Raw genomic sequence first — 15,168 nt, 5'->3', positions numbered from 1 at the left:
TTTATTTGTTATCTCCTGGACAGAACGAGTATTGCGATGTTTTATGCGATAAAGTCTGTAGTCTCTGCGAACTTGTCCATGGCTATAACCCTGCAGGGGTTTTCTTATTTCCGTGGGATGTCAATTTATTCTAAAACGATTCCGGGTAAAATCAAGTTACAGAAAACAAGAAATGGCAAATCGAGTCTTGTGGAGGATGAATCTGTGCTATCTTCAATCGTTGAGATCAGCTAGCAGGAGAAGTCAAAGGTATTTAGCCATCTTTCTCTTATGCTTGATAGATTCTAGATATCACTGTCACTTCTCTAGCTACAGTCAGCAAGGACTCCGACAATAATTACTGCAAGAACCAAAAAAATTGACAGTTTTTCTTGGTTAAATAGTCTAGAAAAACCCTGCAAACTCGCATTTAATAGTCTAGTGATGTCGCGATTACCGTTGGGGCGTCTACTATTACCGATAATCGCAGCCTGTGAGGGGGGTGAGAGATACTTGCCATAATTGTACTCCACCTCCCCTTCGGTACACGACACACCCCCACAGTCATCAAGGTTATGATGACTATCAAAAGGAAGTGTGCTTTATTTGCCACAGCGCCGCTAAAAAGGTGTAAATAGCTATTACTTCACCACCAGGCACGCTCAACGTTAGCGCAAGCGTTTATGGAACAGGAGCTTCTAGAGCGAGTTGTTCGTTGGCAACTTGATAAATTTATTGCTTCTACAACAAATTCTTCCTTATCTTGTTGCACTGCATGCTAATTGAGGGCACTAGTTCCTGTGCCTCCTTCCCCACCGCCGTCGATACATTTGGAAGGTCGCGTTCGTTCGTGTTGTTTTATAGCGCCGCGCTCATCACCGATGCGAGCGGCGCGCATATTCTATCATTATCTGGCTGCTTACGCATTTCAACAGAACATCTAACTCACCAGCTATCTCGCAAGCTATCTTGTGGCTTCACACTTGTTGCTCGTGAATCGCGAAGATTAACGCTTCTCGGGACACCAGCAAATAGAAGGCAAAGATATCTCTCTCGCCGCCGGTGGTTGGGGTTGTTCGGTGCAATGGGGATGGACTTATCGCTTTTAGTGATCTAGATGTAGGGGTTTGGTATTTGTCGTCGCCGCCGCCGCCGCCGTGCGCACCGGATGGGAAAACAATCACAGACAGTCTGTTCGCTTGATGTGCAAATATACACGAGTCGCCGCGGCTTGTGGCTCCATATGGGGAAGCTCTGTCGCGTCAGGAGAGGGTAGATATGGTATTGGCGCGTGTACAGAAGCTACAGTAAACGCCCATTGAGCCGGCTAACCGGTACACATCTGGTTCGGGTAGTGACACATGCATATCGCAAGGGTCGCAAGTCACTGCGGTGACTAAAAAGCCCCAGTTAGCTCAACTGCGCTTCTTTTTCTTTCTAGGAATGTAGAAGTTCGCTCAAAAACATAGTAACAGGTTAAAGAGGAGGAAAAAACGAGAGCTTCTAGTGATTGAACGCTACTATTTCGCAAGAAGGATGAGTTGGGGTCTAGCTGATTGAGTCATCCAACTAGCTCTGTCAACACTTGATTTGCTTTCTGTACAATAACATACTATATTTACCAAGCAACGAGTGATGATGAGCGTGTAACTTGAAGCCAACTTCAAACATATTTGAGATAACACTAGACAAAGTGTATAACGACGGATATAGAATATCAGAGGGCAGGGATCGTATCTCTCTGGAGATAGTAGTATCTGGATGTCGCCCAGATACTGGTACATCTTGTTATACGACCAAGTTTGAATCTGATCTAATTTGAATTCTAATTCTTGAATCTTTCGGTTCGATTTGAGCTCTTTTTAGTGAACAAATTCTGGCATTATTTGCATTATCAGGCGCTACAACCGCTTCGCAACAATCCTCTGCCAATCAATTATCCCGACCGTTCTGGCAGACGCATCAACGCTATCACTCCATCTCAGTTTGGGTCTACCAAGCCTCCTCTGTCCGTGAGGACGGTCTAAAAGGACTTTACGGACTGGGCCGTTCGGTGTTATTCTTATGACGCAACCAGCCCACCGGAGCCTGGCGAGTCTCTTTCGCTGCAGGATGGTGAGATTCCTCTCGAACATGGCGAAGAGGGTTTGGCGTCAGTTTTGGACAGAGTCCATGTCTCAGATGCGTAACTTCGTCCGTCGCGACAGGTATTTTGAGTGGAGAAGTTGTCAAATTCTACTCGTTCAGATCTTCTGGATGATCACTCTTACTTGGTACAGCTTTCTCTCGTATTCTACGTATATAGGATAGGGGCGAGATATCGTCAGACGTACAAAAGAAATCGAATGAGCACTAGATGAGTTTGCAAATAATTGTTCGCATTGTTCCCAAATGTTCGTTATATTGCGAGCTTCGCACAGGCTGAAACAGAGATCAGAGATACATCCAACGCTACCAAACGCACCTTTTGTATCGCAAGGTCTCCACTCGATGCCTTTACTAAATACGTGGCTGGTAGCGTAATTTCGTCTAGATTTAAAATTTCGATAACTTTCTCGCACCTGATCCCCCCGTGCATGCGTGTGTCTGTGTCTGTTACCATCACCATCTTTGTCTCTCGGTGTACCGGCGATCGGCTGAGTTATGTAATGGCGGGTCACCGTCCAGCAAAATCTATAAAGTAAAAGTGAGAGTGAGAACGGACGAAATTGGAAGCTTAAGGCGACGCGTGGAGAAGGCTGGCTCTACCAATTTTGCCAGAGAGGTACGGATGCAGAGATGGTGATCATCATCATCATCATCACCACCATCTTCATCGTGTCCCCATACTCCAATGGAGGCAAGGTTAGATCCGCGCGCGCGCTTACCACCGCTGCTGTGTGTTGTTTAAATATTTCGCGCTGCGTCTCCGTATCTCTCGTACCAGGTTGTGTGTTACCATTTGTGGTGCGTGTGTTGGCGGTGGCTTGCTCTGCTGCTACGTACATCAAATAAAGTGTGTGAGGTGTTTGTTGTTTGCAGGAGAACAGCGCGCGTTTGCTTTGCGGTGTCTTGTAGCCATTACGCATTACGGAAGATGATTCATCGGATTGGATTCTCTTACAGGTCTCGCAAACGTTGCAGGAGATCCTTGAGTGTGGTGCTCGTCGCGTTGTATTGGCGAATTGAAGGATCTACGCGCTTTGGGAATAAAAGGTGCGCGGCCATATTGAGAGGCGGACGTATTCGCGCGTCGTTCTTGATCGGCGCGAATGAATCATTATGAATGATGATCTCACGAAGTGGTGACCATTTGAGGTACGGGTTACAATTGAACTAGTAGTAAACTTTGGTTTCTTGAAGTCCACCAGCGCGCAGCAGTGTACCTTGCGGGAATGGAAAACAGAGCCGACCCTTTGTTTGCATGATCCGATGCGGAGCGAGAGACATCTTCATTACTTACCAATATACCTACCCAGGCCCAACTGCACCGAGGGCGAGCGCGCGCGCAATCTTCATAAAGATTAAACAAAGTTACAGCGTGTACTTTCCTTCCCGTCGTCATCTCAAGACTTCGAACCTTTCCCCATCGGTTCTCCTGAAGCCCGCGCGGGTACATAACCTCCACTGGCCAGAGGGGTTTAAACTCTGGTGATCTTTACCCTGCCGGGAATGGGAAGGCAACAAATCGTTAAAAAGTCGTAGTAAAATCGAACCCAGCTACACGCATACCACAACAGCATGGTCGGCGGTGGTGGCCGCATGCATACGCCGCCACGTGCATCGTGGAAATAAAATGACCAGTTGATGACGCGCTGCCTGCCTGCCGTGCGAGTTGATGTTGAGGCGCACCGCGCACACACACACACACACAAGAGGCAGACGACCAAAAGCGAGGAGTCAGAATGAGAGTGTGAGAGAGGAGCAAGCCTACAAAGCAAGCGCGACCACGGCCAGAAACACCTAAACACCGGCTAGATGTATAGGTGCGATGAATGGATATACGTCGTGCCGTGGAGCCTCGCACGGATAAAGATGAGGTAAAGGTTAGCGACGAAGGAAGCCGAAGAAGGGATGGTGGAGAACACATCGTGAGGCTCGAACGTATCTACGCAATCCTCCAGGCGCAAAAAGCTTCGACATTGTGTGTGTTGTGTCCGTCCGGCCGTTTTTGTGTGCGGTGGAAAAGCGACGGTTGTATGTTTGGTACAGAAGAAGAACGAAAAACCGGTTTTACGAGTTCTCGTGCAAGCTTCTCGTTCTCTCCTCTGCCCTACCTCCCCCCTCCCCTCCCGCAAATACAATCATCCTGTATTCCTCTTACGTATTCCTCTTATTACGTTCATTCCACTCTTTTCCATTCTCGCATTCTGTTGATTCGCGCTCGCCTTTAACTGTCGTGCGCTCTCTCTCTCTCGAGCGTGTCACATTTCGATTGCTCCGTCCTCTTCTCGCTACCTGTCGCCATAGCGACAGTCAAGCGCAGGGCCACTCCGCACGCACGCACACACGCTGCGTTCACCTGTTCATCGGCTTCGTACGATACGCACACAAGCGGCGTGAATGAACCCGACGGTAAAATGAACTCACCACCCCTGATGATTGACATTTAAACGCGGCAAACGGACGTTACAACTTTATGATCGAGCATCAAGTGGTGATTAAAACTTTGGTTTGATTTTTTTTTGTGGATATTAAGATGGACAAGAGAGCGGTATTTGAGGAGGTGGACATTAATTGTGTGACTAATTTACGACCGATAGAACATTTTTTTGTACTCTTTTTGTGCTGATTTATTTTATTTTTGAATATATTTTTGACGAGAGTTTGCGGTGCCGGTCTTTCACACGGCAGGACTTAATTTCGCATCCCATCGGGGGACCGTCTTCTTGTACGGAAGACTTTAAATCCAGCTATGCAATCCAAAGCTATTCGATCGTATACGATGTAAAATTATGGTATGGATCAGTTTTCATTGCCCATTAAGTGAGGGAAATGAGGTATTTGATCATAATTAGTTGCTAATTATATTTTGAAGCCAGCTGTTAGTTGACTATGCCGCTAGATGGGTGAAGGAAATCATATAATTCCACTTAGATAATAATCTCTTCTTCATCCTTGGCACTACAACCTCGAGAGGTCCCGGCCTGCCATTTCTGGCTTTCTGTGACTTAATTTTACCCGTAGTAAAGTAGTCAGCCTTACGTACGGGGAGACGGTCTGGATGGGACTTGAACCCCGGCCCTGCCCCGTGTGAAGACCGGCGCCTCTGTCTCCTCGGCCACCGGACCGCCCCTTATATAAAAATACCACTCAAGAATCCTGTAAAACCCGGGATAATACTAATATGAACATTTACTACTTTGGTGCATGTCCGTCATTACTACTTCTTCCAGAAAATCCCAAGCCCACCCAAGCACGCAGCTTAAATGCTCATGGAGTATTTTTTCTTCTTCTTCTTCCTTGGCACTACAACCTCGAGAGGTCTCGGCCTGCCATTTCTGGCTTTCTGTGACTTAGTTTTACCCGTAGTAAAGTAGTCAGCCTTACGTACGGGGAGGCGGTCTTGGATAGGATTTGAACCCCGGCCCCGCCGTGTGAAGACCGGCGCCGCTGTCGCCCCGTCACCGGACCACCCCGGAGTATTTTTTAGCTCATCATAAATATTTGAACACACCTAGATTATCCAAAAAAGTATCCACTGATAACAGCTAGTTGTAATAGTTTACTAATTAGGACTACTTAGGACATATTCATGTTAGGAGAATTCATATGCAGCTTGAAAATGTCATCATGGGAAAGTTTTCCATCTTGAAAAATTGAATGTATGGAAAATGAAGTAACTGTCAAAACATTTTCATCTTTAGACAAACTTTCCATCTTAGGGGGGTAAAAGCTTAGAAAAATTTCACGAAGAAATAAACAGTTTACAAGGTCAGTAAACTTAACTCTAAGGTAGAATATCGACCAGCCTCCAATGTGTGCGACCAGACCGCTTTTATTGGGTCTGCAAGGGTCTTATATAGGCGTTGAAAGTTAGAACAGGTATTTTCAATCTACTCTAGCTTCAATTGAGGATACATTTGAATGGTTTTAACCACGCACTACACCCTCGTAACTTTCTACTTAAGAATTGACTGATCGAGACCTTATAGAGGGGTTGATGACCACTTTTTAGCTTTGTGTTTAACACGTTTTAGTATTTCCGCATTAAAATGTTTCTTAGGACAAAGTTTTAAGTACTGGAAAAGCCACTGCGCAAAATTACACTATAAGCTTCAATTGGCAAAGTGTGTCGTTTTCATCTTACTGTCTACACATGGCAGACGAGTTTGACAACCCTGCGTGCATGGATGGTTGCATACATTTAGGCGCACGTTCTATATCCAACAGGCTCAAACAAGAGGCTCTTCAGCAAAACAGTCATTGCTGAAGAGCCTCTCATTTAGGCGATAGAGGGAGAGAAAAAGAGAGCCTTAAGGTGATCGAGCAAGCGAGTTTTTTCGCGTTCGCTCTCTCAACCTGCGATAGAGGCACAGTAGGCAAGAACGATATAAGATTGGAGAAAAATTATTATTTTAATAAAATGTAAGAATATCTTTAAAATTAAAATCGCAGTAAGTGATTCTAGCTAGACTTATCCAACTATTTAAAGATGGATGAAACTAGACCCATTCCATCAATATTTTTTGAGTTTTAAATGTTTGGTATGATCCTAGGAAGCTTAATTTGGATTTTCTTTGTGAATTACTTATTTTCTTATATTTATTAAGCTAGTCGCTAGGTTTAAGCTTTTCTTTTACCAAATACTTTGTTTTTCTTACTATCAATTAGTATTTGAAGCTCGAGCGCCTCAAAGCTAGATAAGATCGTGGTTGAAGATCATTTAGATTTGATTTTAAATTGCCTTTTAAAATGAGCCTTGCCTTTTTTAGTAAACAAAACGACTTTCTCGAAATGATCGATGTTTAGTAATATTTAAACTATTATAATTCAAAAAATTAGCAATCTAAGTATTTGTTTTTGCAAATAAAAAAAAGAAAATTAAATTCATACCTCCCAGAAAAAGGTTTTCCATTTTCCCAGTGTGTGGGCATTAGTGGGTTGGCCCTCTCGCAAGCGGGCCACTGCAGGCGCACCACATCTAGGTTGCCGCCGTGGCCGGTTTCGTGTGTTGGCTGGTTGGTCGGGACGGTATTTTGGAGTTAGTCACGCGTCGGTTTCCGTGGCAGCCACACCACAAATCAGTGGGGTGCCTACGTCCGTGTGTGTGTGTGTTAGGGGTGGTGAGCAGCGTACGAATTATACTGTCACTTGTCAGTTCTGTGTGATATGATGGTGGGAGACACCAGCAAGGAATGCAATCCACTGGTAAATCGTCGTGGCAGCTCACGATCGCGGTTTCGGAGGGTTTTTGAAATTTTGCACGAAAAAAACTTTGATTTCCATCGTGAAACGTTATTTGTGTGTGTGTGAAAAGAGGGTTGTGGGGAGTGAGGGGGGTGGGGGAAAGCGCAAGGGATGTGAGCAACACACACGCACACTCGGGGCAAGTGTTTGTGGCAAATATTTAAGCCGTTTGCTTCAGCACGATCGGCGGTATGTGGTGAAGGGCAAGTGGAAATTGGATTGGAAGGGTTGTGTGTGTGTGTGTGTGCGTGCTGTAGAGCAAATACAACAATTAGAGCTTTTCATTTCGTCCAACAAAACGGGGCAGTACGCGAGAGAACGAACGGGCGCTTGCGTTTGTGTGTCGCCGCCAACCGCCGCCGCACAGCAAGAAAGAGAGATCGGTGAAGGTGTGGTGTAGGTAGCAGTGGAAGTGGAGGAGAAGGTAGTGACAATGAGAGGGTTCGGTCACCGTAACAATTGGCCGTTACCTTTTCGTCCCAAGGGTGCGGCGGACGGATGGAACCCCTAGTGTGTGTGTGCGCGCGCGAATGTATGTGACCGTTTGGAAAAGTTATCAAAAAGTCTCCAAACACTTCGACTTCAAAGTTGGTGTTTGTCCAACTTTGAGCCTAAGTCTGCAAATTGATGATATCAAACTTTGAAGAATTTGCCCAAGAGTTCTTCATAAAGCCCGGCTCACGCAACTTCATGTCTGCAATCGGAATCTACCATATCCGCCTACAAATTCTTTCGCCCTATTCATTATCGGCTGTTAGGCAGAGCACTCACGTCCACAACCGGAACCAAGAACAGGAAGCCGGAAGTGACTTGCCCTCACTATTGAACCAGTGTGTCACAGCTGATTGCTGCTATCCGCAACCCTGGCGGGGGAGGCGGATGATCATTCGTCCTCGTCCTCCAGCAGCTCAATCAAACACCCGAGCAATCTCCCCGACACCACTCAAACACCGGAAAATAGTCTTCGGGTTCAATTTCTCGGGCTCGTTGCCCGATCCCTCGGAGAGTTGTGTGCAGGAAGTGGCGAGTTTTCAGGGTAACACGACTCGAAGCTTCCGACACGATTTGCATTTGCAGTGCAGAAAGAGAAAGAGAGGAAGGAAGAGAGATTCGAGGGGGGTGGGGGATGTGAAAAGCGAAAAATGTTTTTCCAACCTCTTCTCTCGGCGCTACGACTTTCCGAATGCAACTGTGTAAACGTGTTTACCACGTGTGCGTGTGTGTGTGTTTGTATGCACGTCTAATGTTACGTTTGGTGTAGAGTCTCTTACCAACCAACCCCCCCTTTTTCCCACCCCTTCCTTAACTCACCCTCCCCATTCTACAGGCTCGTGAGACACGAGAGTCTTTTGATCAGAAGATCAGGTCGCTTTCGCTTTTTCGAGTGTTGTGCGAAGTGTGTGTGTGTGTGTGTGTGTGTGTGTGTGTGTGTGTGTGTGTGTGTGTGTGTGTGTGTGTGTGTGTGTGTGTGTGTGTGTGTGTGTGTGTGTGTGTTGAGTTTTGTGGATTTTCCCTTCAGTGTGTGAGGGCTGTGGCTGCCCACCTGCAGCAACAACGTTCCAGAGGTGAAGTTTGTTATCATCATTGCATTGAACTCGGGTGGCCGCAGCCAAGCCCTTGTGAGAGGTTTGAACCTCGCGGCTCAAAAGTGGCTTGTGTTGGACACGTTGGAAAAAAACATTTTATTTAATCAAACAAACTGCGAATATGAAGAGAGAAAGAAGAGGGCAAGAGGGAGGGCTGGTGGGAGGGGAATATGTATCATTCCTCCCACAGGCTTATCGCGCCAATCAAATACAACAAGTGGTGAAACAAACGGTGGAAAAATCGAAACGTTTTAAAATGGTGGAGAAAAAAAAAAGCAAGGGGAAAATAATAATACAAGGCGGGTTCGTCGTCTGGTGCTGTTTGCTGCTGCTGCTTTTGCCACTGCAACAAAACACAATCCCCACAGAGTGTGTGGTGCACAGAAAAATGGCCACCTCTTCTCTCTGGGTGGTGATTATCTGGGCGATGCTGTACAATGTTTGTGTGTGTGTGTGTATTTATTCGAGCGGAGATTGGAAATTGCATGTGTATCTGTGTGTGTGGCTATATCTGCAGTATGTTAGTTTTGTTTAACTTCTTCTACTACTCGCATCATAATCGAAGGGAAAACAGCAATCAACCAGCCACGACCAAACATGAACACCAACCTGCTGCTGCTGCTGCAGAAGCGAAGCACAGCAAACACCAGCAAAAAGTGTTGTCAAGTAAAGTTACTGCCGTTGGCGGTCTGCCCTACCATCAACCAACGCTCTGTTTGCAATTGTTGTGAAAAAAAAAATGGAATGAAAATCGTAATCGGGGTGTAAATTACAGTGAGCTGGATGTCAATGGCCCCAAACATTGCTGGAACCGAGAGTAGGGTGGGGGGCTGGGTTGGGATAGTAGTTGGGAAGGATTTTGGGAGGCATTTTCGGATGCTGATGATTGACATTGGTCTTGGAGAAAGAGATTCTTGGAGAAAAGACCTCATTGGAACTAGTGGTCCTATGATGTCTAGAAAGGCATTCTAAACGTCATGTTTGATGACATCTTGATCACTTTTGTTGTTTCATATCGATTAGAAGAGACAAAACCTCCGTAACCCTTATAGGCCTTAGTGTACTCCCTGATGTCCACAAGAAGATAGAAACTCTAATCTCCACGTGTAACAATATCTCTATTACTCTGTTTGATGACTCTTCCGACATTTTTGATGATGTTTGACATTAGGTGCAACAGAGACTAGACCTTGTTGGTCTTAGTTTCCCCGCATGATGTCCATAAGAAGATAGAAATTTGAAGCTCCATGTGTACCAATGTCTGTCTCATGTTGTTTGAAGACCTCTTTGGCATTTTTGATGATGTTTGATATCGATTATAAGAGAGGAAATGCCTCAGTTTCCCTCCCGAGAGGAAGGTTTTAGATTTTCCCCTAATGTCTTCAAGTAGCTTGAAAATTGGAGCTCTAAGCATCTAGCTACCTCAAGTTTTTTAAGAGCTTGATTTTGATGAAGTTTAACATCAGTCGCTTAAAAGAACTGGACTCAGGGAGAAGTCTTAGATTATCGTTACTTTCCACAAAGATAGAAATTCTGAACTCAAAGGATATACCATTGGCGTCATCAATAGCCTTTGACATGGGCTACAATTGAGACTAAACTTTAACTGTTATGACTTGCCTTTAATATCCTTTCAAAGAGATAGAAATTGCGAAGTTCAAGCGTATTACTTAGCCCCAGGTTTTTGATACCGGAGTTTTCTAAGTGATTGAAATTCTAAGCTCTCCTCGCATATAATTAGGTTTTTGATATTTGTTGTAACATTTTTGATGATGTTTGATATTTAGCTACAGCAGAAATCAAGATCTCGTTAGTCTTAGTTTTCCCTTCATTTCTACAGCGAGATAGAAATTCAGAGCTCCAAGCTTATCAGGAGTGATTTTTAAGGCTCTTTGGTCTGCCTAGAGGACTAGATCCCATTTGTCGCGTCCAAAAGAAGATTAGAATTTCCATCATCCATCAGTAACTATGACAAGCTTTTGGAAGATTTTTTAGACAATTTTGATGATGTTTGACATCAGAAAGGAACGGGAACAGGACCCATTTTTTATATCTATTCCTGAATATCTACAAAGCCGTAGAAACTCTGAGCTCTCGTCCATACATATCAATATCTGTCTGTCTCCAGTTGGACTTGCTCATTAGCCGAGTCGCATCGTCGTCTTCTTGCCCTTCAATGTTTTTCGCTTCAAAGATCGCCTCAAACGGATGTAAAATCCGAAAGGAAGGTCTCTCTAACAGTATTACAACCCTCCAATATCTTTAGCGCCATTGTTGTGCGGTGTAGCTCGGTGTGTCTACCGTAGCCATGAAGTTTTCCCATCAAATCGCGCACCCTCCACCTTCGGAAAATGCACCCGCGCCTTGGTATCATCAGGTCGGTTAAGTTTTATCTTTTTCTTCTGGTTTTGTTAGCTACTGACCAACTATACCGGAGGAGATCGCGTTTGTGTACCATTCGGCCACTGCAATCTCCGCAACCGGCCTACTGCTCCTCCTCCTCCTCCTCCAGCACACGGTGCGAAACACTGATCCGGGCGGGTGGTCGGGTCCGATCTCATTACCGATCTCTCTCTCTCTCTCTCCCTACTGTTCCTTTTCCATCTTCATCATCATCATCTACAGAGCGCGGACCGGACGGAACGCTCCGTTACTTCTGGCACATTTCTATTACAATGCTCCGTCATTCATCTCGACCCCACCATCACCCCATCCTCAATTCAAATCTTAACACCCCGCCTCCCCCAAAACGGTGATGAATTTCTTTAGCCCACAACCGTGTTTTCCCCCTTGTTGAGTTTTGCGCGTGCGTTTTCTCTTTCGCGCTTCATCTTGGGCGCTTTCCAGCAGTTGTTGCAGTTTTGGCGTTCGATGACGATGACCAACCACCACCACCCTCCATTTTAGCAGGGCAGAGGAAGGGTGAGAAAAGGGAGGATGTGTAGGGGGGAGGGGGGGCGGAATAGTGGTGGGGGAGGCAATAAACGACAGCGCAAACATAAGCCCCTCGCGGTAACACTAGCGAGCAACATAACAGAAGCAGCAGTAAAAATGCTAACAGTGTTTGTAGCGAGTGTATGGCGAATGAATGATGAAGGGCATTGCATTTCGAAGCTTTGTCGATTTTGTTTTTGGGAACGCCGGACCCTGAGAAATAATAGTCTTCCGTCAGATAGAGAGAAGGCGAGCGAGGGAATATCTCAAATGGCCTATTTTCTACTAAACTTCTCACCGAGGTTGATGGCTTTCTTGTGGGGGCTGGTGGAAGTTTATGATCTTGAAACTCCAACCTGTGCAACTAAAACTTCTTGGAGAGATGATTAAAGTTACATGATAAAGTTGGTCTCCAATAGCGTCCAAGACAGCCAGGACAATTTATCGTGTAAATTAGACACTAGACTGGGTTAGACGATCTCCACGCCAGGCAATGATGTCCAGCAGTGTACTTCGAGCATTATGACTGAGACACACCACCCGAGGACACGCTAATTTGCGATAAACGAACTGTCAATAACAGGACAGTCTGCGAAACATGTATCGGCAAACGATGCGCTTTGCGCTGGATTCATGTTGCACACGTTGTTTGACTTTACATTTAGTAACCGAAGCGGTGTGCGCAAATCCAAGTAACTGGTTTAATGTAACCTATAACGAGGATAGAGAAAGAGAAACAAAGTTTCGTCTATGTCTCATTTGGAAGTTGGAAGAAAACTTGGAGAAATTGATTGGATGTTTTGGCGAGGCTCTTGGAAACTGCTATCATCGATGACTGAGGAAATTGTGCTCACTTGTAGATATCTGTGCGAAGTGTCGAGTGAGCTTGCTCCGTATTGCGACGCTAGCAGAGTATGGCAAATGTTTCCAACTCTTAAATGACATCAGGTGTAGTTCTGGAACTGCATCTCTAGGACTCAGGGGAGGGATCTGTAGGAGGCGAGCAGAGGTAGCAGCTAAGTTAACTCCATTCACTACGACTTAAAATGGGTAGGGTTCTAGAGATAATTCCAGGTACTCCAGGAAAAGGGGAAAGAGAAAAACAAAGTTCTGGAACTGCAGCTCTCAAGGGCAAAGAGTGGATCTAAAGGAAGCGAGCAGAGGTGGTAGCAGCTAAGCTAACTGCATCGACTACGACTCAGAATGAGTAGGGTTCTAGAGATTCCAGGTCCTCCAGGAATAGAGGGGAAGAAGATATGCAAATTATTTGTTTGAAATCTGCAAACAGTAATCTGTGTGTGTGCGCGTGTGTGTGTGCTTTGTTTGCGTGTTGTGAGTGGCGCTAGAATTATCTGCTGGTCAGGTGTGTGGTGTGTGAGATAACCGTCCCCCGTGCCAATTATCTGTGTCCACTCTGAATAGGGCGTGATAGTGTCATCTTCGCTTGCGCCCGCATAAGAGTTGTTGTGGTCTTGAAGCTTTACAAAAATCGTTTTGGGGGATAAAATAGTGTTTTTGAAGATATCCAACTCTGGCGAACTGTACATAGTGATATACAAATGAAGAGAAATTGCCTTACCGAGCGTTATACGTTCCTTCTCTTGGTTTGCTTTAACACCAACCAACGTCTTATCTTTCTTTGTGCGCGTGCAGCAAACAAGAGTGTCTAATGTGTAAAACAAAAGCAGAAGAAACCAAGTGTAATGTAATTAAGGGTGAAGGATTTTTGTACGTAAGTGAAACCCCCCCCCCCCCCCCCCCTTTCCGGAACTTCTGCTCCAGAACAACCACAGTGTTACAGTGATGGAGCAACTCTACCGAAAGTCTTCCCAGTAGTGTGTTACGTGCGCGCAGATGGTTTAGTGGAAAAATGAAGAAGAAGGCGAACATCTTCGAGCTGCCACCGAAGTGTCCGGCGCTGGCGAATAAAATAACCGGCATCTTCGGATGGCGTCACACGTATCAGGTGCACCAGCGCCAGAAAGGCATACCGCACTGCAGCCAGTATCTGTACAAGAGCTACTCGCTCAACCTACCGCGGAAGGTGGTGGGCAGCTGCGAAACGCTGGAAACCGGGTCCGAGGGCACGGTGGAGGTGGACGGGCATGGTGTCGGAGGTGGCCGGTCAGCATCTTCGTCGTCTACCCGGGGTACCACTTACCACCATCGGCATGCAGGAGGTACCAGTAACAGCTGCTGCACCGAACCAGGCACACCGAATTGCGAAACAGTAAGCTCCCGACCGTAATTAGATTACTTCCCACCAGTCTTCTGGTGCACCCTCAGTGAGCCGGTTTGAAGTTTGAAGTCCAAATCTGTTATGTCCTCAATATTTTTGTTGTTAGCAATCGTTCTAGCCATATCGAATTGCCTTCCTCTTGGAAGTCGCTCGGAAGTTGAGAAACCCTGTAGCTACCGTCAGCGTCTTAAAGGGGTTTTGTTTTAATTGCTTTGCTCAGGAAAGTGCAGTAAAACCAGCAAGACAACGCACCCACAATAAACGCCGAGGTTTTGCGCTGAGTTGTACCCGTGCTACGTCAGTTTGCTTGACAATCGTTTCTTATCTTATCGCAACCCGCTCGGGCGTGCGTTGATGGTGATCTCGATTCTCGCTTTTCGGGGTTGGGCGGCGGAGACCTGCTACAGCTCATCACGCGTCAGTTTGCGGTCATCGACGCCATCGATGATGAAGAAAAGGCGGCCCCAGACGAGCGTGAAAGAAGAAGAAGGTCTCAGATGGTTAGTAGTAGGTGTAAACTTCCCGAGCGGCTTGTTGATTGCGATCAGACTCTGCTGCTTACGAAGACACCTCCGAACAAACTCTAGGCGAGATTATTCGTGCTTGATCAGGCTCCAGTACAACAGAACTAATCGAACGCGCTATGATTGATTGTGTCCGGTGTGCGCGATTGTGCTTGTCTCGCTGGTTTGTTTGGGAAATGGTTAGTTTACGATATGCGTAAGCGCGACTGTGTCTACTTCGCTTACGTTTCTAGCAGTAGAGAACGTAAGCGCAAGTGTGCGACACAAGTGGTCAGACGCGCAGGCTTGTCCGGAATTTGCCATTAAGTCACGTACGCGTTACGTAGTGTAATGCGAAACCCGACATATGGAGCTGACGTTCTTCAAAACATACGCACAAAACTGCGTCTAGCGCTGCAGAACTATCTTCTGTTTATGGGAGTTGCGTGCTCTAGCGAAAAGTTAGCAAACCATTCTTGAGAACTCTGTTTATCTTGTGTAAACACGTACTAATGATGGAAGGTTTGGTAGGTATTCC

General features: G+C 45.9%; 1 protein-coding gene across 10 annotated transcripts in view; it reads left to right on the top strand.

Annotated features, from left to right (window-relative positions):
* The window catches only part of LOC118507395, a 49,637-nt gene that overhangs the window by 20,136 nt on the left and 14,333 nt on the right, over window positions 1–15,168 (top strand). For 2 of the 10 annotated variants that reach the window (XM_036045875.1, XM_036045852.1), the window contains exons 1-2: window positions 7,159–7,329; window positions 13,542–14,118. The exons of 3 other annotated variants lie outside the window; for them this stretch is intronic. In XM_036045875.1, coding sequence (XP_035901768.1) covers window positions 13,759–14,118 — 360 coding nt within the window. In that variant the 5' untranslated portion in view covers window positions 7,159–7,329; window positions 13,542–13,758. Of the gene's footprint in view, window positions 1–7,128; window positions 7,330–13,268; window positions 14,119–14,439; window positions 14,628–15,130; window positions 15,158–15,168 lie in introns of those variants that run through there. 5 more of the 10 variants (XM_036045859.1, XM_036045908.1, XM_036045866.1 and 2 more) reach the window with 5 other exon arrangements.

Source organism: Anopheles stephensi, chromosome X (genome assembly GCF_013141755.1).
Source record: "Anopheles stephensi strain Indian chromosome X, UCI_ANSTEP_V1.0, whole genome shotgun sequence".
In the NCBI taxonomy this organism is placed as follows: domain Eukaryota; kingdom Metazoa; phylum Arthropoda; class Insecta; order Diptera; family Culicidae; genus Anopheles; species Anopheles stephensi.
This window is presented reverse-complemented; position numbering and strand designations above follow the sequence as displayed.